Here is a 22,154-nt window from a genome sequence, read left to right as displayed (position 1 = left end):
GCCGTCGGCATTTAACGTTAGCTTGTTACCTGAAACGCGCACAGCCCTTAAGAGTCCTGCAGCCGGGTAGAGGCAAGAGGCAACAGAAAACAAACAGCAAAAAGCAAACGTCGTCGCATCCGTTTCCGGTTCTTTGTGTGCCTGATAGTAGTATTTGATTATTGTACTTGTTCATGAATGAAATGCTGTGTGCGTCATGTCCCTGTCCCTGTCTCTGTCTCTGTCTCTGACCGGCGGTGTCAACTGAGCGGCACATTGTTATTATTGTTACCTACTAGACCCAGACGCAGACCCAGACCCAGACCCGTCGTGGCTCTGGCCCCAGCCAAGTGCACCGTAAAGATCTTTATCGCATTTTTAAATAAGCGCTTACTTGCGTTCTGGAGCAGCAAGCGTTTCTCAGCTCAGCTCAGCTCAGCTTAGCTCAGGTAGATAAAACATTCGGTCAAGTTAATGCGGTTTATTGTCTCGTTGACTGATAAATCGGCTCGGTTATCGTGTCGCATATTCTGCTATTTAAGTTTCGCACGCTGATAAATCGCACCGAGCGAGTGGGAGGCAGAGACTCCAGACAAATACAAATAGCTAGCTGCTTCGACAAAATGTGGCCCAAACTAAGGTGAGTTAAATTTATGGCTAACACACACACGGCCTTTATTTACGGGCCTTTTTAATTTAACTCTTTAAGCAGTTTGAAAATATGGGCCATTAAATTTGCTATGTTTATTCAATAGCAGCGACATTTTTGTTGATTATATTAACCAAAATTTATAATATACTGTCAGCCAGCTGACAACGCCCACCTGATCTGCATGTTAAATGTGCCTGTCAAAGCTATGTTTGCATATATTTGCTTGATCCATATGCATATATATTTAAATGCCGCGACTCTATAAAATTGTGTGTTGATTGAAAATGTTCTTAATTACAAATTGTTGTCTAATGATGCTTTTATTCGACTTGGCCTCAGGCCTTGAACTTAGCGCTAATAATATAGCTGGCAGTTAGAAGAGGCCTTTGTAATTATTGAATTAGGCAGCGCTGATTTGTATTTCGAATTTCTAGGTTTCAGAATCTATAATAGTTTATTTAAATACTCTGCCGCTTTGATTTTGAATATAAACTATATTAATGCATTGCAAAATGAATAACGAACAAGTTTCTCATCCGTCTCTGCGTGTATGCAATTCCTAAGCCTTAAATAGTTTGCCTTTCAGTTAGCTATATCAAAGTCTATTTAAATGTAAATTCTGTTCTGTTCGATTGCATTATTTGGGCACAGATGAAACAAATCAAGCTCTTTTTGACCCTATGAACTTTGCTTTGAGGCCCAATCTATTCTATTATTTGGGCTTTTATAATATCAGTTCATTGTGTAATATATAATTTTTGTATTTAATAGTTTTTGTCACAGCAACATGTGTCATAGACATTTGAACTCTTCCAGAGCTTATATGTGTATTTGTATTATTATTAATTTATGTAAAATCTGACGCGTTGCGTCATGAGGTTTTGGTTGAGCTCATGAAATGCTGCTAACTTTGTTAGACAGCCGCACTTCCGTTGCGCGGCAATTATTGCGACTGCCTGCTGTCATTTAAAAACCAAAATGCGTTAAAGTTTTCAAAAATTATAAACACAGACATGTGTCTATGCGTGTGTGTGTGTGTGCATATTGAAGAAAATGAAAACCTAGACGAAAGACTTAAATGTAATGTGATTGCTTTCGTTGTCGTCGTTGTTGTTGTTGTTGTTGACAGCTTGAATGGCTCCAAGCGGGGCCCCGACAAGAAGTTTGTTCAACCTACGCACCTTACACACAGCCACACACACAGACACACAGGCGGTTATTCAGTTTAAGCGCAATTAGCGCTTTGTCGTTGTTTTCTTTCGTTTCTCTATGTTGACTTTTATTCGACAACCTTTCCATGTTTTCTAATTTCCTTAGTTCATAATTTTCACAGCATGCTCCCGCGCTCGCCAGTTGCACATAAACAGAGTTTTATTTTCATTTCATTTCGTACGCCCACAACGTTTCCTTTATTTTCGGGCAAGAGCACAAAATGAAACAGAAATAAGCGAGGGAATAAATGTACATAATTAATGTTTATATACATTTTTTAGTGCTTTACATGTGCTCATTAGCCGCTTGGCTTGCTTAGCCACAGTTGTGTTGTTGTGTTGTTCTTTTGTTTGTGTGTAGCTGAGCTGGCAGCAAGTTCGTTGCCTAAGTCTTTTGTTTGGCCTGGCTGTGGGCGTCATTTATAAGCCGTCATTTTGCAGCAGGAAAGTCTTCACAAGAAATACACAACTGTGCTACTTGTTGGGGCCGTTGTTGTGCCCGCCTGCTGCTGCTCCACAACAAGTTGCCAAATTTGGCAACTGGCAACTGGCAGCAACAACAACAACAACAACACCAGCTGCTGCCCACTTGATGTCGATAAGTATGTCGCCGCAGCGGCAATCAAATAAATAGCTGCGTTTGTGCACATATTAAGAACAACTTTTGAACGCATCGCATTTGCAGCATCTGCAGCTGCATTTCAATTTATTTATGTACTCAAATTCGTGCTCATTGCCTGGGCAATTTCTTTGCTAATGAACAAAGCACTGGCACATTTCTCGCAGTGCACAGCTAGAGCCATTCACTTAGCATACTCCTCCGCAGCATCCAATACTCGTACAGCCAACAACAACAATAATAACAACAAACAGCATCTACAATTTCTTGACATACAAGTTAAGCGGCTGGCATTTTGTGTGTGGGTTTTTCGGTGCTTTTCACAGACTGATGTCGCTACGTGTGGGCTAAAATACCACTGTGTGTGTGCGTGTGTGTGTGTGCGTGTGTGTGTGGCATGTTAGCCGCATTGTCAAGCAGCCTCTTACAATCATACAATAATATTAATTTGATCCATTTTCAATTCATTTCCGTAACGCAACTTTATATCAACTTTAGACCAACTGCTCGCCGCTTGACCACGCCCACACGCAGACAGGCGCAGTCGTGCGGCTCATTTAATGCCATTTAGAGGCAAATTGAAAAAAGAAAAGCATGCATGGGAATCGCTTGGCTTTCTTCCGTTTTCTTGTTTGTTTTCCTTCGATTAGTTTTGAGCCGTAAAAAATAAGACGCTTTATGAACGCGCTGGCATATGTGTTAAGTATATGGCGTGTTTTTTTATTTTTTACGGGTCTTGACTTGTCTTGACTTTCGAAATGTCGCAATTAACAGCCGATTTAGCATTATGCACGTGCGTTGGCGGCGTCGACGTCGTCGCGAGCGATGCGTGGGCTGTGAACTTGGGTTGGTTTTCAGTCATCAGCTAATACGCTGCCAACTGCTGAGTCTGCTGAATGTGTCATGTTGTTTGGCAAGCAAAATATAGCATAATATGTAAAACATACATATATATATAAATATACTCCTGCCGAAGAATAAACGAACAAACTGAAAAGAAACATCTTTTGTTCACTTTCCATTTCTCTGGGTTTGAGCCAGCGACTTGGCGTTTGTCAGTGCGACGCTCAGACAAGTAAAGTATGTTTTTCTGTTTATTGAAAAGCTTAGTTTATTTTTGAATTATAAATATATATTTCTAAATTTTATCAATACTTATGAATTTTCAATAATAATACTTTAGTAAAAGAAACTTCTTTGACATTAATGAAAATTGAATTCTGTGCCAAGTGCAACTATCGTCTATCTATAATTCCACTTTGCCCATTCATGTTCGTCTATCTAAATATATATATATCTACATCTACATCTACATCTATATATATAGCTATATATTTGTAGCTGAATCTGTATTTGTATTTGTATTAGTCTCTCTTTGTGTGTCTCTAGTCTTAAATGACGGGCAATATTGTCAAGCGGCTGCAAATTAGTTTACAAACTTGTTTTTCATCTGTGGCCCAACAAAAACAAATAAAAGTACAACAAAAATTATTGGTTAACATTATTTCGAGAGTGGGCCGAGAGAAACGGAAATGTGTGGGCGTCTGCTGGATTTGTTTCTTTTTTTTCAGCTGCTGCTGCTGCTGCTGAGCTGATCGCTGCTTTTGTAAAGTTGTTTGTTTGTTAGGCAAATTACTTTTTAATTGAACACACACACACACACACACACTCACACTCACTCACCTGTAAGCAGCGGCACTTGAACAATTAAAAATGCCTAATAAGTGACAGCAATTTTTGGTTTTGTTAAGTTTCTTGGCCGCGTCTTTTGTTGGCCCAATAATAATGCCATCCAATAAACTTGGCCATTCAAATATATCGAAATAAGCACAAAGCAAATGAAATACAAATGCAAACAGCAGTTGGTTAATCCCGCAAGGTAAACAAACCGTTTTCGAAATGACTTTAAGCCGGGATTTGTCTGCAGTCGCGCGCCCAAATCACTCATTTTATGGACTCTAGAACCTGGCCCGTTTCCGTTCCAGCCACAACAGAGGCAGCAGCAGCAGCAGCAGCAGCAGCAGCAACAACAACAACAACACGTAGCTTGGGTCTGTTACCTGCACAAACTGAATTTCATTTAAATTAAATTGGTTTTTTATATTCATTCAGTGCAGCCCGTTGCTGCCGCTGCTGCCGCTGCTGCTGTTGCATTTTTTTTTTTTGGCTTAAACACATTTCATTTGTGTGTGTATTTTGTATGGCATTTGCATATGAATGCGCCCTGCGGCATTGGCAGCTACAACTAAAAGTAATTTGGCGTTTTATTTATGGGCCCGCGCGCGCGCCCGTAGGATGCTCATTTAAATTGCCTTTGGTCCGCTTTTGGTTGACGTTCACGTTAAGGTTAACGTGCACGTTAACTAATTAAAAAAGAAAAGTGCACTGCCCACGCTGGCCGCTTGCCTAACTGCTCGCTGCTCGAGTTTGTTGCCTAAGTCTTTCGTTTTTTGCGAAAGCATTTCAAGCGCTAGCCGCAATTTTGCTTCTTTTCTACTTAATAGGCTTAACTTTTGACACATTTCTATGGACGAAGCTGCCACTGAGCTCATTGCCAAAAGAAATAAATACTAGACGTGCTACTGTTTGCTGTCGATACATATATATATATATATATGTATGAGTGTATTTGTGTAATTCAAGCGCTGCTGCATTTAATTCCTGGGAATGGGCTGGGCTTTTGTTTGTTTTGCCGGAGCGCAAGGACAACATCCGTTTCCGTCTTAATACGCAGCCACACAATGCGCACTCGCAGGCAAGGCCCTTGTAAAGGACGGACGACAATCAAATCCCTTGACGGTTTCCTGCCCCGCACACGATTTCCATTTCGCACAGCAACAAGTTTGCATTGAAAACAGCAGCAACAGCTGCTGCTGCTGCGGTGGCTTTTGTTTGCCGCACGTATGTGGTTGCAGCCACTTAAAGGCAGAAACCCCCCTCTCTCTTTCTCTCTCTCACTCACTCCCTGTTTGTCTTGCGTGACATTGTGACCTTTGCCTGGCCGCAACTTTTACTATTTTCACGCGCTGTGCATAAATTTCATTTGTCACACTTGCTGCGAAAATAACAGAGAAACGCATCAAAGTGCTCCCAACTGAATTATGTGTATGCCCATTTACAGCACTGGGCATGCGAATAGTTACAGCTGACATTTAAGTAAGATGAAAGCCTCAGGACTTTGTGACATTCATTCTTCTCTGTCTTCATTCTCTCATTATTATATATTTGATTTTTATATATATCTATTTACAGAAATATATAAATGTTTGTTGTATGTCAGCATATTCTACTTCTCCTCATTCTACTTCTCTATGCTCTTTTTAATTCAACTGTTTCTATTCATGTGCACATGGCTGTCATTACGCCTGCGGCAGTTAAATTTCGTTGCGCTTTCGAGCGTATTTTGATGCTGTTTTGGCGCTCGTTCGAGCGTTAACAATGCAGCAGCATTAGCATTAGCATTAGCAGTAGCAGCAGCAGGTTGTTATTGAATTTGGCAAAGCCAAGTCGAGCTTTGGCCTTTGGCCTTTGCTACTTGCCGCAACATGTTGCTGTCATTATTGGCAACATGTTGCCTAATTTGACTGTTTCTCTTAACAAATTTCTGGCCTCGGGTCAGCTGTACAGTAGCAGCTGCAACAATTTGTTGCCGCATGGCCAGTGACAAGTAAAAAGTAAGCACAACTGTCATTTACTTTCAATAGGCACTGTTTGCCCCTGAGCGCATGCCCTAGGCATGTTTTGGCTGCTTAGCTAACTAATTTAAATAATTCTTAACAATTACCTAATGTTGAAGATTGTGTTAAAATATTTTGAAAAAGTTAGGCAACTATATGTTCAAATTTTTATTATGTACTCAGGCACTCTTTTTGGCAGGGCATTTGCTGTTCGTGGCGATGTCAGCGCGTGCTTCGCTTATTTAATTCGACTTTGGCTTATTGCCACACCAAAGAAGGCGAACCGCAACAACAACAATAAACGCGTTTTTAATTGTTCAGTGGCTTATCGCATGTTTTTGGCCATTTTGGGAGCGCAAATATGTTGAAAAAAAAAAGACAATTTCGATGTATTGTTTTTGTTGTGTGTGTGTGTGTGTGTGTGTGTGTGTGTGTGTGTTACTTGCGTGCCAATTTGGCATTAAATTATGTGAAAATCAGTTTTCGCATGCGCTCACTTTTTGGCCTGGCTAAGCAGCTGGAGACAGGCCGCGCGATTGCAGCGATTATCGCCTCTGTTTTTTTGTTTATTATTAATATATCTGCTTTTTTCGTGCCCCATTGCACAGTGGGCGCTCAAATGAAGCGCAGCGGGCGGCCAACATCTTTGTTGTTGCGATTGCACTGCGAACAGGTTGAGATTTCGTAAATCAGCTCAATCGCAGCGAAATGAACTCATCTGTTGGCCGTAGACTGGGCCCAGCTTCTAAATCAGTTTCGCTAATGATAGTCATCGAAATTTTGACTCAAAAGTCAGCTGCGCGTGGTGTGTGGCTTGGCGCACACACACTCACACATACACGCAGCCTTTCAGAATTTCAACATCATTATCATATGTATCTGTATCTGAATCTGTATCTGTATCTGTATCTGCACATCGTCAGCATCAACGGCACCGCAGCAAGAATGGCCACATTCAGAGCACGTCTGCAAGCAAAAAGAGCAACAAGTCGGAGTGTTGCGGTCTGGAGTGCCCAACTAGAAGATACCCTCGACACACGCATCCCTTCTTGCCCTTGTTCCTCTTGAATAACTGTGCTGTTTATTGTCTGATATTTATGAAACTTTCAGGAGCATATAAGTCTGCCTCTCAAGTATAATTTGGCGATGTTATAGAAGTTGGCGTATAACATTTTAAGTTTTCGTGGTTTTCGAGCGACAAGCGTTCATTCAGACATACCTTTACACAATCGAAGCTTGCCTCTTCTGCCTGTTGCATAAATGTGCACAAACTCATCATGCCCTTTTCTAGCCCATTTGCAATGAGCTCCACGTATAATAAAAGAGCTTCATCTGGTTCCTCAGAAAACGCTGCAATGCCGTTACCAACAACACATTTTGAGTCATTTGGCTGTGCGAGCACAAAGCAGAGAGCAAGGGGCAAACAAAATGAAAAAGAAGGTTTATTTCCGTTGACGTGCCTTAATTTCAGCCAGTTGTGAATTCATTTTTGGCCAGAGCTGCTTTTGCTTTGAGGCCAGCGCTGTTGCCGTCTTCGCTGGATGGCTTTTCGCGGCGATATAATTGCGCCTACACAAACAGCTCTGGTTGTGCTCTGAGCTTCGATTGGATAGCTAGACTTGAGCTAGCAGCTGGATATAGAGCTTAGCACTAGCATGAACATTAACATGTGGCTTAACATTCACAAGGTAGTTGTACAGCAAAGGATTTAGTTTAATATTTACAAGTTAGTTGTACAAAAAATGAATTGAATGTAAAGAAAAGAGGCCGAACATATTTCTAGACTAGTTTTGAGTAAGCACTAAGAAAGGGTATTTAAAATTTTCTATAAATTAAATAGTATATGTACACGCTTTTAATGTGTGGGAGACGCGACTGCTGAGAAGAATGTTAATGTGAAACTGGCTGCGGATTGGCCTGCTGGCGTCTTTGGTGCGCAGCTCTTGCGTCTCTTGATGTTGGCTTGATTAGCGAGCGTGTGCTAAAAAAGCAGAACCTGAGATCGCAAACAAGTTGGCTGCCAATGCCGTCTAGACGCCAGGCAAATGGATATACGATTAGCACATTTCGCCTGGGCGCTGAGTCAGCAGCCAGGATCTATGGAGGCCAAGGCACCAGGAGATCCGCTTCAGCTCAAGGGCGTGGTCGCTGCGTGTGTTGTTGTTGGCCTAGACCACATCAAATTTTGAGCTGCTGTTGCTGTTGTTGTCAATGCATTTAATACATAATTAGCTGGCCAGCGACATTGACGACCTGACCAAAACATAAAGCTGACCAGAAGACAAGCAACAGCAGCCATAGCCGCAGCAGCGACAGCGGAAATTAAACGCACTGAAACGTTTCGAACATTACATTTGGCCATTTGTTTTTGTGTTGTTGTTGTTGTTGTTGTTGTCGTTGTTGTGGCCAGTTGGCGTGACAAAAAGGGCGTTGCAGGCAGTGCAGCTAGCCTAGCTTGTTTCCCGTCAAAACTGGCTCTCATTACAAAGTGAAGGTAAAGTTTTTCGAGCAGCAACAATTCTGGCTTTTTTCCTTAAACGCCTTTAGCCTTTTTCCGCTAACTTATTGTCACAATAAGGCTTACTAACTTCACAAGTTTGGCTTTATTTTAAAGCAAGCAACATTAAATGCCAGCTGCACGTCTTTAAACCAAGTTCTTGTCGATTTGCTCGCAGAATTTGGGTTAACATGAGCATTGCCATGGGCATTAACATTTATAAGGGACATCACTTTTTGCGTTTTCTACTATATCAAATGTATATTTCACATTTTTGTATAAATATTTTCATCATATTAACAAATATAAACAAATATTTATAAAAATAGATAAATAACGAAATAAAACGCAAATCAGCTAATACAAATTTATTAAAAATATTGTTAATAATAAATTATAAAATAAATTATAGAAATTATATAAATTATTCGTAGCTTAAACAAGCAAAAGGGCATCATTACACAGCTTTTCAATGCTGATAAATTCTTTTGATAGTTACAATTTAGCTACTTTTCTAGCTTTTTTTTTTGTCTGACTGCAGCTTAAAAGCTGGGCGCTGGGTTGCAGGAGTCGGGCGCTGAGCTGCATTTCAAAATGTTTGAGGTGAGCGGCCGCTTTGCAGAGGATGTTGCTGCCTTTTAAACAACTACGCAGCAAAGCACAACACATTATTGTTGTTGTTGTTGTTGTTGTTGTTGTTCTTTGTGATTTATTTTGACCACGTACATATGCAAAACGCATTCTAATGGAACAGCAGCAACAACAACAACAACAGCTCTGGCCATGTTTGACCATTGCGCATTGTAATTTTGTAGTTACGCTCTGATTTTTGAGTTTCATTTGTAGCTTCACCTGCTGCCGCGTATTGTGCTTATTGTTATTGTTATTATTATTATTATTATTGTTGTTGTTGCTGTTATTGTTGCCGCTTGCACGCTTGCCTGCTGGGCTGCGGCGCATTGTAGAGTGAAAAATAAAAAAAGATGTTGCATTGTTTCGCTTTCGGTTTGTTGTCCGTGTGGCATCCACAAAACGGAAATGCCGCTTTTGTTGAACGGAAATGCAAATGATATTGTAGACAATACCGGAGAATTGTGCGAGAATTGCTGTTGGTTTTGTATTACCCAACTGGCAACTAGCCACAGCCTATCAATTACAAAGTGAACGCTCGTAAATGTCTATCTGCATCTAAAGTAGTTCAGAGAACCTTGCCAAAGTATCTTCGAACTCGGAGACAGGCGTTGGCTGCAACAATTCATTCTGCTCTTACCTACAGCAAACTGCATTTCATTAGGCCAAAAAGCCGTAGGCTGTCCTACGCCCTTGCAGCCAGGCAGCCAGGCAGCCAGGCAACCAGGCAGACAGATAGCTGCAGGAGGCGTCCAGGAAGTGCTCAGATGCCCAAGCCCGATGTCGCCAGAGTTTGCCGAGGCGTTCAGATCAAGCTGCAGAAAGTCAAGACGCCCACGTCTAGCTGATCGTTGTTGCTGCTGCTGCTGCTGCTGGGCGTGGGCGTGGGCGTGGGCGTGGTGCCAGAGCTAGCTGAATATATAAAACATGCTGCTGCTATAAATATGTATATCTGTGACAAAAATACAAATTTATGCCAACTCGACAGTCGTTCTCCGCGGCTTTTTAGACGACATATCTCGGGAAAACAGTTCGAAATTGACTTCGGGAAATATTTCAATTATTAAAGTATTACAGTTATTTAAATATCAAAGTCCCGTTCCCTAAGAGTAATATCGTTTGAGCTACAGCGGATTTTGTAGTTTTCAGCAAAATCTGCCTCGCTTGCGTACGAAACAGAAGATGGTTCCTAGTTGACCCCAATATCTTTGGTCATATACCACAGACATAGTCCTGGTGAACCTAAATGCCCAAAGCACTAAGCCTTGCAGAATGCGCAAGGATATGGTCCACAATATGTATGAATGCCCTTTTTTCATGCCCCTGACCCATGACCTGATGCCCCTGATAGTCTCATTTTTTCAGCTTTTTGAGCGATTTTCGCCCTGTTTATTGCATATTCCGAATCAGCAGGACGAGCACATACTTTTGGCCAAGGCACACCGCAATCCTCTTCCAAACGGCCCATTTAGGCGTTAAATAACGTTACGATTAACAATTTCTTTTGAAAATAACGTTAATTTTTGGTCGACGGTTGAGGGACTCATTTAAATTCAAATTTAAATTTAACGGCCCAATATGCCCCTTAAGGTATGCAAAGAAAAATATCAGTCGCTGATTTTTATTTTGTATGGTGGATACAAAACCTACTTGCTGATTCTGTTCGCCTGGTACTTCAGCTGGGATTTGTATCAAAACTGACCGACCAAATCAAGGAAGTTATGTCGTTTCGAAGCGACATATCTCCGCGTCAATTCTAGAGCGGCGGAGCTATGTCGTTTCGAAACGTCACATCTCCCCCTCAATTTTAGAGCGGCGGAGCTATGTCGTTTCGAAGCGACATATCTCCCCCTCAATTTTAGAGCGGCGGAGCTATGTCGTTTCGAAACGTCATATCTCCGCGTCAATTCTAGAGCGGCGGAGCTATGTCGTTTCGAAACGTCACATCTCCGCGACAATTCTAGAGCGGCGGAGCTATGTCGTTTCGAAACGTCACATCTCCCCCTCAATTTTAGAGCGGCGGAGCTATGTCGTTTCGAAGCGTCATATCTCCCCGTGAAATCTAGAGCGGCGGAGCTATGTCGTTTCGAAGCGACATATCTCCGCGACAATTCTAGAGCGGCGGAGCTATGTCGTTTCGAAACGTCATATCTCCGCGTCAATTCTAGAGCGGCGGAGCTATGTCGTTTCGAAACGTCACATCTCCGCGACAATTCTAGAGCGGCGGAGCTATGTCGTTTCGAAACGTCATATCTCCGCGACAATTCTAGAGCGGCGGAGCTATGTCGTTTCGAAACGTCATATCTCCGCGTCAATTCTAGAGCGGCGGAGCTATGTCGTTTCGAAACGTCACATCTCCCCCTCAATTTTAGAGCGGCGGAGCTATGTCGTTTCGAAGCGTCATATCTCCCCGTGAAATCTAGAGCGGCGGAGCTATGTCGTTTCGAAGCGTCATATCTCCCCGTGAAATCTAGAGCGACGGAGCTATGTCGTTTCGAAGCGTCATATCTCCCCGCCAATTCTAGAGCGGCGGAGCTATGTCGTTTCGAAACGTCATATCTCCGCGTCAATTCTAGAGCGGCGGAGGTTATGTCGTTTCGAAACGTCATATCTCCGCGTCAATTCTAGAGCGGCGGAGCTATGTCGTTTCGAAGCGTCATATCTCCCCGTGAAATCTAGAGCGGCGGAGCTATGTCGTTTCGAAACGTCATATCTCCGCGTGTATTCTAGAGCGGCGGAGCTATGTCGTTTCGAAGCGTCATATCTCCGCGTCAATTCTAGAGCGGCGGAGCTATGTCGTTTCGAAGCGTCACATCTTCCCGTCAATTTTAGAGCGGCGGAGGTATATCGTTTCGAAGCGTCATATCTCCCCGTGAATTCTAAAGCGGCGGAGGTTATGTCGTTTCGAAGCGTCATATCTTCGCGTACGACACTATAATAATTCGAATTTTTTCGAAAATTTTAAATGGCCATATCTTGGCCAAATCAAGCTTGATTCCGCTCATATTGGGAGGGTTAACTCACGGAGGTCTACAGAATCGAATGCCATCAAAGTTTATGAAATGTCATTTTTGGTATTTTTTCTGATTTTGGGTCATCTCTTAGAATGCGGATTTTTGGATGGCAATCGATAGTCGGCATCCGTACGAGTAGAAAGAGGTATATCATTCCGAAATCGGACCGTATTTTCCCGGTATTTTTCGCCATGATCAAGGAAAAATTTGATTTGGTTTTATTATATTTATATTTTGTAAAATATTTACCTTACAACTCTTGTATAAAATATATGCACAAAGTATTTTCTTAAGCATTGCTAACAAATAAGAAAGCCAGAACTAATACCTGAAGTAAAACTGTGCACAATTGTCAACAGTTCCAATTGGGATTGCAAATTCATTGAATTTGGAATGTGATTTCTTAAAATAAAATATAAGTAGCTCCGCTTGAAGATATTTGAATCATGCTGCCTTTCTAAAACGAATTGGGACTCCGTATGGGCGATAAAGTGCTCAGCTTGCAGGTGACATCCAAATTGGGCAGGTTCTGTGTGTTGCGGCAATACCGACTCCAGCCCTTCCAATATTTGAAGCCGTCGCGCTGTTGTATGGTCTTGGCGCAGGCAATATCATCCGAAATATCATCGTTGGAGAGATCTGAAAAGCATTTGAATATGAATTATAATCGAATATAAGTTCAACAAGCGAAATATCTCGGAATTGTATCGCATTTAAACGACATAAGAGGAATTATGTCGCCTACCTTCACATTTCATGTTGCACAGTCCACCCCGGCGTCCCTCGGCACAGTAGTCCCTGCTGTTGATTTGGAATAGGCCATAGTTCTTGCTATTGTTCTCTTTGCTCGTCACCTTGTTCGTATCCAAGGAGCTCTCATGCTCCACCAGGCAGATCCCTAAATAGTTTAACATTATTATAATTTCACCAAAGCCCAAAGATGGATGAATAATACTTACAATTGGACATTAGCGTCTTTTGGAATCTGTAGGTCTCCACCAGCACACGGGTCAGCTCGCAGCGCATATACTTCTTGGATTCCACACCCTTTGCACCCATCATCATCAGCAGGCAGAGGAGCAGCAGTGGAACCGACATCCGAACATTTTCACGCGACATTTCTGGCAGCAATCGAGTTGTGTTGACTTTGGGTACATGAAAACAAATAAATGTTAGTGTATGTGAGCTTGCGTGTATTTAAATGTAGATTATATTCATTGGTTCCAGGAATGGGCACTCGATTTCTACCCCGCTAAATGCGCCTAATTAAATATGGGCATACATTCTGTCTACACACGAATAGGTCAAAGGTTCAACAGGCTTGGCTGGGTGCATCAATATACGGACGGGAAAACTTTAAGCTTGCATTGCGCATCATCGATTGGCATTAAAATCGAGCTTAATTTAGACGAGCTATCTGTCATTCCACTCTTCTGTTTATCATAACATAAAAGGGCATTAGGAGTTCGTAGTTTTCTGTTTTGTCTTAGACAAGGTTTGATAATTCAGCGGAAAGACAGGCTTCTTCAAGCTGTCCGGCTGCCATGGGATTTATGATGTGCCATTTATTAGCACTTTAAAGCTTATTAATAAGAATAATAATATTTTAAGTCATTGTTTGAAGCACAATATCTATTGATTTACCCAACAAGTTACCAAAAAGTCGCGGCTAAGCAAACAAACCAGCAACAAAAGAAAACCTGTCAGCACACGTCTGTCTGTTGAGAGAGAGGAGAACTGTTTGCTGCGGATAATCCAGCGAGGAGATACGTTTTCTATGCGAAAGTCTTGTCATTGTGATTAAAACAAAATGTATATAGGCATACAATAAAGCTGAGATAACTAGCAAAAGCAATAAAGTTTTCTATATACATTTTTGCCTAAACGTTTCTCTGAATATGTCGCATAATAAAATTGTTAATGATCTATAACTAATTTATTTATTTTATGGCACCGCCTTTAACTATTACCAAGATATAGCAAATCTCTATTTTCAATCTGAAAGAGGGCGTACAAATATCGCGAATTGACAGCTCTTGGAATTAAGTTTATAAACTTAAACTAAGGCTGGGAGTAAAAACAACTTCCAAGAAAAAGCTGCTGCTATCTGAAAATAGATATATATTTTGGAACTCTTGGAATCGTATATTTCAACCCATTTAAAGACTCTGTTTTTGTGGGACTACAATCCGATCGGGCCTCAACAACTGCTGATATATGCAAATAGATATATAAATAGGAATATGGCACGACAAGCCGAATGGCTTATAAAAGCAAAACAACTGCCAAATACTTTGTATTCAATAAACGCATAAAAAAGTAATTTGTTTTTTTTTTTGGCAAAAAAGCACTGGTTGACTTAATTACGAAGCAATTACAATGTTTACCTTTGTTAATTAACTGAACACTGTGGAGCAGACGCGACGCGGCAATAAAAAAAAAAAAACTAGTTTCAACACGATTGCGACTGCGGATCTGTTCTTTTGTATTCGAGTATTCGAGTTTTCGAGAGGCTTTATAGTTTCAATTTGGACGTGAGCTGGCGCTTCGCATGTGCGGCGCTGCGGGCCCCCACACAGATACTAAACGAATATATATAATAAACAATGCAAATAATTTAAAAGTATTCTTGCCAAAACAAAAAACTCTCATTCAATGGAAACTTGCGCTCGCAGTGCCGCCTATTTATGCGGCTGCTCTGCGCTCTTCGCTCACGAAATGAATAAAATACAAGTAAACAAATTAGTTACGCTCTCTGTCTCAGTACTCGCCACTAAATACATATTAAAATAATGTAGTTGTTGTTGTTGCGATTTAGTGATAAGCCGAGGCTTATATATACCCAAATCAGACCCTGCCCGAGCTGCTTGTTTGTTGGGGAAAGCACTTTATTTGGGCTTGCTGCATTTCGCAATTTATCTGAACACCTCTGGTATTTGCTCGCACTTATCAGCAGTTGCTCAAAACTTTATCAATTGATCAAATTTGGTTATCTCAACAAATGCTTGCGGTCAGCACGACTGCGAGTTACTCTGTATAATGTAGGGCTTTGCCTTTCTCTCTACGACAAATCCATCGATCACCAAGATTTATCGAACTTATTTACTCGAAAACATTTGCCCAAACACTCAAAATCGATAAATATCGATAAGTGCTCAAATGTAACTGAGACTAAAAGCGTTTCTTACGTTTGGTGAGTTCTCTTTTAGTTCTCATTTTAGTTAACATTTTACCTAACTGTACAACCACTAAAATTAAGACACAATTAAACCCATTCTGAAAGTTCTAAAGCGGATGGAGCTTACCAAATTTAGCTGATGCTAACTCTTCAGTTACGCAATACATAGATAGAAATCGTGGCAAATAGGAAAAGCTTCATATAGATGCAAGCGAATATACCCTTTACCTTTGTCTTTAATTGCAAACACGGCATAGAAGGCGGAATTGGCAGAGAAATGTTTAAATAACAAATTGAAAGCTGCATTTGGTGTTGTTTTTTTTTTCCCCCGTCGTACTGATAAGGGCAATTCTTGGAAAAACGTAATCTTGAAGCAATATGAACCCAATATGTCTATTATATAATTGAATGAACCAATGAATCGAGCGAAACTTAAACCTAACAGCTAGCATATATGTTTAGAACTAAGAAGCTGAACTCGGCTCCTCCAAAATGCCAGAGGCGCCATTTCGATGGGTGGAGGGTGGGCGGGGTAGAGGGGCGATCTTAGCAGCGGGAGACATCGGGCAGCGTACGGCCGCGACATTTGCTCATCCAGCCGGGCCAGGCCTGGAAGCCGTGACGATTGAAGATCTGCATGGCACAGCGCGAATCATCGGAGATTTCATCGTTCAGGAACTCTGTCAAGGAATTACATTTCGGCTACATTCTGACGTAAATAAACGGGCTAAGGCTAGGGTTTACCTTCGCATTTGATGTTGCAGATGCCACCGCGACGGCCCTTGCGACACCAGTTCTTGCTGTTAATCTGTTGATGGGCTGGTTGGAGTTATCAATGGCAACAGACGCTGGCCAAATGACGTGGCACCTACCTGAAAGAGTCCGTAGCTGACGCTCTGATTGGGCAGCTGCATGGACTTCGAGGTGCTGCGTCCGCTCTCCGACTCGACCAGGCAGACCCCTGCGGCAAATGGTTAGGGGCTTTGAGCTGAACTGACTGCAACTACTTACAATTGGACAGATAGCTGCGCGGAAAGTCGTGACGCAGCAGCTCCTTGGCCAGCTGGCAGCGTGTCAGCAGCTTGGACTGCGTCGCTGACAGCGACAGCAGCAGGATCAGGCTCAGGCTCAGGACAATGGCGTTCGATTTGCTGCACCGCTCAGCCATTTGTTTAACTCTAGACTATCGATTCTTACAGATGGACCGACTGACGGACTGACTGACCGACTGACTGACTGACTGATTGATTGGTCGTTTGGGTGCCTGGACCACTTTAATGGTAAAGCGCTTCCGCAGCAACTGCCAAACTACAACTAAACACGCGTAGCGCCCGAAATCGGACCTTTTAAAGCCTCGCACGCAGTTTTCTTGCTAGACAAATTGACACACATACGACACACAACAATAACAAGATCAAACAGCTAAACTTGGGCCTGACGAAGATTGAATACCCTAATGCAAATTCCTGAAGTGAAAATATCAAAAGGCATCTCTTTTGGCAATGGACACTTGATCCAGTTAATGCCTTTTGTGGGCTCTTCGAACTGAGCTGGAAAACTTCTTTTTATAAATAAATGCCAAGACAATATATTCAAACTCCAGTCTGTTGAATAAATTAGTACCGAAAGCTTTCAGCTAGTACTATGCTATATGTGAGCACTAGCCTAGAATTCGAAACGGCGACCTCTCTTTTTAATAGACATATTTCATGACTAAATAATCATACTTCATGCAAGAACTAGTCTAGGATTTGAGCCAGCGACCTCTCTTTTTCCTTTATCTAAATAACTAGCTCATTGTTTTAATTGCAAATGGAAATATGTTTTGATAAAATCATCGTACGTCACGCATAAACTAGCATAGGATTCGAACCAGCGATCTCTTTATCATTTGTTAATTTTATTACTGATAGACATATTTCATGACAAAATCAACATATCACTTGATTAGTGTAGCATCAGAACAAGTTCAATTAGCATGCGGGGGCAACGTCATCAGCAACAACAAGAACAAAAATAGCAACAATAACAACTGCAACAACAATGTCATTTGAACAGTTATTGCGTTGCTTTCGCTTTCAGCTGTGGAAAGAGATGGCGTGAAAATTGGGAAATGTGTGTGCTCGGCCGTTGAATCGATGTCACGTCGCCGTAGCCTATTTGTCTATTTATGCGAGCGTTACAAAAGTATCTCGGACAATAAATCGCACGCCTTTGATTGCGTTAAGCGCTAAATTGGCAAATTGTCTTGCACAGATGCATATCTGTATGGAATGTATCTCTGACTATCGCACCGTATCTGTATCTGTATCTGTATCTGTAGCTCGGCCTGCAGTTGTATCTGTGTAAGTTTATCGCGGGCTGTGTCTGCGCTGCTTGACCTAAAAAACAAAAACGCACAATTCCAATTCTTCCACTTATGCTCTATGCAAATGCAATTTCACAAATACATTTGTCAACAATATCAACAACAACAACAACAATAACAAAAATATGAAAAAAGTTTCCATGAGCTAACGAAATTTTTCCATTTCAGCTGCCTGCTGCTGGCTCTTTCGCTGGCCACAGCCAACCAACTGGAGGATCTGCTGGAGGATGCCACCCCCAGCAGCACCAGCCCCCCCAGCAGCTCCACCCCCGCCAGCAGCACCTCGTCCACAGCCACCACAGTCAGCGCCTATGTTATATCGGCTGCGGCAGTGTCCGCCTATAATGCCGTCACGCCCAAGTCCAAGTCGAAGATGGCAACGGGCAAATACTTTAACAAGAGCTCGCCCAAGAAGCGCAAGGCCGAGGAGGTCTCCTCGCTGCCGTTGCCCGTGGACACCGATGGCCTGCTCGAGTGGAAGTGCCCCAACATTTCGGGCACACGCAACGCCGAGCTCGAATGCGGCTGCGATCTGCCCCATACGCTGCGCTGCAACATCGATCTGCATGGACTTTTGGTGAGTAGACCTAACCCAGACATAATCCAGGACAGGTTTGTTTAAAAAGCTTATGTACACAGACAACTCCATTTCATTAGTAGCTCTCACGTCAGTCCGTGAAGTTAGTTGAATACACGATAGGTAGACTAAACGGATCTTACAAGAATCATTTTCTGGGCTTGGGGCTAATCGTTTACCAAAGAACAGAAGAATTAAAGAGAATAATGCTTCCCTCTTCTCCTAAGCCACATTCTCTAAAGGAGAATCACCTAGTTCTTAAGGAAAAGGTCTAGAGCGAAAATTATTCTTCCGAGAGAAGCAAAATGTTTGATTTCAAAGTTAGACCCAGTTTAGGGCTCCAACCGGAATTTTCATCAGTTGTATAATCGAGTTCTTTTCGATATTCCTTTATCCACAGTTGCTGGCGGACAGGTTACGTAGTTCACCGTATTCCATCTCGTTGCTGGACTGCTCGCTGCGTAACGTGACCTTCCTGAGCGACGCCAAGATATTCGATGGCATCTCGCTGCACGGCCTGGTCATCTCATCCGGCGAGATCAAGCGTGTGCATAAGTCCGCATTTCTGGGCATCAAGGGACCGCTGCAGGCCTTGGGTCTGCCAGGCAATGCGTTGCTCAGCGTGCCCTGGAATGCGCTGTCCACCCTGAGCACGCTGGAGCGCCTGGACTTGGCCAACAACAAGATCAAGGCGCTGGGCACGGCTGATTTTGTCGGCCTGAGCAATCTGGTGTATCTGGAGCTGAGCAACAATCAGATCTCGAGCATATCGCAGCGCACCTTCAGCAGCCTGCGCAAGCTGGAGGTGCTCAAGCTGGGCGGCAATCGGCTGGGCGACTATGCGCAGAGCCTGAAGGCGCTGAGCCAGTGCCTGAGCCTGCGCCAGCTGGATCTGACGGCCAACAATCTGAATGGTCCTCTCAGCGAACAGACGCTGCCGGGCCTGCGCAACCTCGAGAATCTGAATCTTAATCGCAACATGATCAAGAGCATACAGAACAAGGCGCTGGCGAACTTTTCCCGCCTGGTTAGCCTCTCGCTGCGCCACAATCAGATCGATGTGCTGCAGGATCACGCCTTCTATGGGCTCGGCGCCCTCGACAGCCTAGATCTCAGTTACAATGGCATTGTGGCCATTTCCAGCGCCTCGCTGCAGCATCTCACGCGCCTCACGATGCTCGATCTGACGCACAACTTTCTGCGCGCACTCACCTCGGATCTGATTGCGCCGCTGCCCTCGCTGCGTGAGCTGCGTCTGGCCGGCAATGACATCTCCATTGTGGCACGGAATGCCATGGATCGGGCACAGGAGCTGCAGAGCCTGCAGATGCAGGATAATCCGCTCTCCTGTGACTGCAGCATACGACCCTTTGCCGAATGGCTGCAGGTCTCCAAACTGTCGTCCAGCTTGAGCGCTTCTTGCGTGACGCCGCCGCGTCTGGAAGGCGCGCCGCTGCTGCAGGTGCCCGTCGAGACGCTCACCTGTGACATGGACAATGTGGAGAAGGACAATGCTAATATAATGGAGCATCTGGAAACGCTGGCCAAACCCAATCAAACCTCAGCGCACGTCAAGGACTTGTCGGAGGAGGTATGCTATCTCAGCAGCTCTCTATCTCTAATGGAAATTCAAATTTAATCCCATTTTTCGCATCATAGATTATTCTGCACGAACTGCACTACTCGGCGGATTACGGCCTTATATTGACCTGGCTGCTGAATCTCAGCAAGAAGGATTACATGTGTGATGCCATATTCGTCTACAAGGAGGAGAACATCAATGAGATACTCATAGACAATTCACCCGTAAGTAAACGGAACGAGAGTTCAAACGCGTTTCGAATATTGGAACAATTATTTCGATCTAGCTCGCTTCAAACTCGAATCGCTTCGAACATGTTGCTACAACAAGCTGCTCGAACTTCGTATTTATGAATCGTTCGAGTCTGTAGTTCTAATCGTTTGAGTATGCGAATTTTATGTACATGAATTAACCAACCCAGGACTCTAATCGAAAATCAACTCTCTCTGTCCGTAGATCCACTGTGAGAGCAAGGTCGTCAATGGTCAGAACACTGTGAGCGTCATAGTGCCCGATAGCTCCTCCCTGGACATAGGCGAGAGGTAAGTGACTTACTTTGAATATATATTCCCACACGTTTGTTATAATTTGCTTGCCTTTGCAGCTACCGTTTCTGTCTGGTCATGGTGCAGGAGCAGAATCCCAAGGCAGATCTTAACATTGGCTGCTCGAACATAACCCAGCTGCAGCTGAGCAGTCCCGGCGCGCTGCCCGTGCTGCGCCAGTATCAGCGTCGTCCGTACTACACGCCGCATGAGCTGGAGTCGGAGCATTTGGCGTCTGGCGAGGATTATCCGTTGAATAAGCGACAATTCAACAGCATTGCGGGCAGCCAGCAGCAAATGCATCCGCAGCAGCCGCCCTCCGCGCCGCCGTCGCCAACGTTGATGCACAGCTACAATGTCATCGATTCGCTGAACAAGAGTTTTCTGCCCGGTTTGGGTCTGGGCATCCTGGTCACTTCCGTGGTCGTCTTGATTTGGGGCGCCACACGCATACGCCAGGGCGTAGCCGTCAGCGCCGGCGCCGGCGATGTCAGTCTCAACAGCAGCAACAGCAGCAGCATGCAGCACCACAACAACAACAACAACAACAACCACAGCAGCAGGAACAGCAGCAGACCGGGCACGCCCACAGCGACCACCTGCTATGCCGCCTCGGATCACATAGCTCGGATGGCGGATGCCGAGAACGGGACGCGTTACCTCAAGCTGCAGGCAACGACGAGCCTGTGAAAGGCGACCCGCACTCAGCCAACCAACCAATCGCTGGAAACTTGTGATAGTACAAGCACTTGTACCCGATATACCCTAAGACATATGTAGAGTAGTTGCTTATAAGGACGAGCCGCTGTTAGGGCTCCTGCACTAATCCAAATACTTGGCCTAACACTAACCAAACTGTGCCATAAACTAACCAACACAAGCAAGTATCTTTCTTGGGAATAACCCTCAAGCTATAAAATTCTAAGAGAAATTATCTATATATATTTCCCTCTGCATACCTAACTTTATGCCCTTGCAGATAGTTTATGTATTCTTAATTTGGAATAAAATGAACCTCTATTTGTACGCAAGGGTATTTAGACTTCGGCACTCCGCAGCGAACTATTCTCCCTTGCTGTACGCTAATCGTAACAAGTTTGTTAGAAGTAGTGAATTAAATATTTACGACGCCTCTGTCCCTAATGTTAGCCTCTAGCCCTAAGAAATTGTAAGTCATGACCCTAGGCATAAGGCTTTAATAATTTATTAACCACATACCAAGCACACACAAAACAAATTATAAGTAAGCAACAGGATAAATAAATGTTAAAAGTACCAGAATAATCATAATAAACACACACACAATGCAGTCCATACAAATTGTTTTCAAATGCCTCTGTGGGCGGAGTTCGACAGCGGTGCATAAAACAAAAAATCGAAACCTTCATAAGGTCAGCCATTTGGTATTGTACTATTTATATACAAATATAGTAAGTGTGTGAACGCATAATGTTAAGTGGGATATTAACATGCATATGACGTCACAGCAGCACGCCCAGCTTTCAGCTGAATTCGACAATTAGACATGCAATGAGCTCATAACCGGAGCTCCCTAAGGATTTGGGTACACGCCGGAAAATTAGCGTAAGAAAGCAAACATGATAATCGGGATTCAAGGAGGAGCG

At 43.3% G+C, this 22,154-nt stretch overlaps 3 protein-coding genes across 4 annotated transcripts; 1 reads left to right on the top strand and 2 right to left on the bottom strand.

The window, feature by feature from the left end:
• Positions 1 to 60: 60 nt before the first annotated feature.
• Lrt (Leucine-rich tendon-specific protein) lies at positions 61 to 21,838 on the top strand. Its single transcript, XM_002059412.4, has 6 exons — positions 61 to 619; positions 17,994 to 18,402; positions 18,803 to 19,993; positions 20,062 to 20,208; positions 20,441 to 20,526; positions 20,589 to 21,838. Exons 1-6 carry the CDS (start codon positions 603 to 605, stop codon positions 21,217 to 21,219), a joined length of 2,481 nt encoding a protein of 826 aa, XP_002059448.2. The 5' UTR covers positions 61 to 602; the 3' UTR covers positions 21,220 to 21,838.
• Positions 12,490 to 14,913, bottom strand: LOC6635838 (lysozyme). Of its 2 annotated transcripts, XM_002059414.4 has the most exons (4): positions 14,667 to 14,913; positions 13,239 to 13,424; positions 13,025 to 13,177; positions 12,491 to 12,918 (listed from the first exon to the last, which is right to left on the bottom strand). In XM_002059414.4, the coding sequence occupies exons 2-4, from the start codon at positions 13,396 to 13,398 to the stop codon at positions 12,737 to 12,739; spliced, it is 495 nt and encodes a 164-aa protein (XP_002059450.1). In that variant the 5' UTR covers positions 13,399 to 13,424; positions 14,667 to 14,913; the 3' UTR covers positions 12,491 to 12,736. The 2 variants fall into 2 exon arrangements, with proteins under 2 accessions (XP_070066291.1, XP_002059450.1); XM_070210190.1 differs by lacking the exon at positions 14,667 to 14,913 and having other exon boundaries at positions 12,490 to 12,918.
• Positions 15,826 to 16,962, bottom strand: LOC6635837 (lysozyme). Its single transcript, XM_002059413.4, has 4 exons — positions 16,469 to 16,962; positions 16,330 to 16,418; positions 16,202 to 16,265; positions 15,826 to 16,137 (listed from the first exon to the last, which is right to left on the bottom strand). The coding sequence occupies exons 1-4, from the start codon at positions 16,623 to 16,625 to the stop codon at positions 16,004 to 16,006; spliced, it is 444 nt and encodes a 147-aa protein (XP_002059449.1). The 5' UTR covers positions 16,626 to 16,962; the 3' UTR covers positions 15,826 to 16,003.
• Positions 21,839 to 22,154: the final 316 nt, after the last annotated feature.

This window comes from Drosophila virilis, chromosome 5, assembly GCF_030788295.1.
Source record: "Drosophila virilis strain 15010-1051.87 chromosome 5, Dvir_AGI_RSII-ME, whole genome shotgun sequence".
Classification (NCBI taxonomy): Eukaryota; Metazoa; Arthropoda; class Insecta; order Diptera; family Drosophilidae; genus Drosophila; species Drosophila virilis.
This window is presented reverse-complemented; position numbering and strand designations above follow the sequence as displayed.

Coding starts and splice junctions, on each gene's coding strand:
- LOC6635837 (XM_002059413.4), bottom strand. CDS start 16,625: ATGGCTGAGCGGTGCAGCAAATCGAACGCCATTGTCCTGAGCCTGAGC. Junction 16,419..16,468: donor GCGCAGCTATCTGTCCAATT/GTAAGTAGTTGC, acceptor CATTTGCCGCAG/GGGTCTGCCTGGTCGAGTCG. Junction 16,266..16,329: donor TCAGCTACGGACTCTTTCAG/GTAGGTGCCACG, acceptor GCCCATCAACAG/ATTAACAGCAAGAACTGGTG.
- LOC6635838 (XM_002059414.4), bottom strand. CDS start 13,398: ATGTCGCGTGAAAATGTTCGGATGTCGGTTCCACTGCTGCTCCTCTGC. Junction 13,178..13,238: donor AAAGACGCTAATGTCCAATT/GTAAGTATTATT, acceptor TAAACTATTTAG/GGATCTGCCTGGTGGAGCAT. Junction 12,919..13,024: donor GTGCAACATGAAATGTGAAG/GTAGGCGACATA, acceptor AATGCTTTTCAG/ATCTCTCCAACGATGATATT.
- Lrt (XM_002059412.4), top strand. Junction 19,994..20,061: donor TCAAGGACTTGTCGGAGGAG/GTATGCTATCTC, acceptor TTCGCATCATAG/ATTATTCTGCACGAACTGCA. Junction 20,209..20,440: donor TACTCATAGACAATTCACCC/GTAAGTAAACGG, acceptor CTCTGTCCGTAG/ATCCACTGTGAGAGCAAGGT.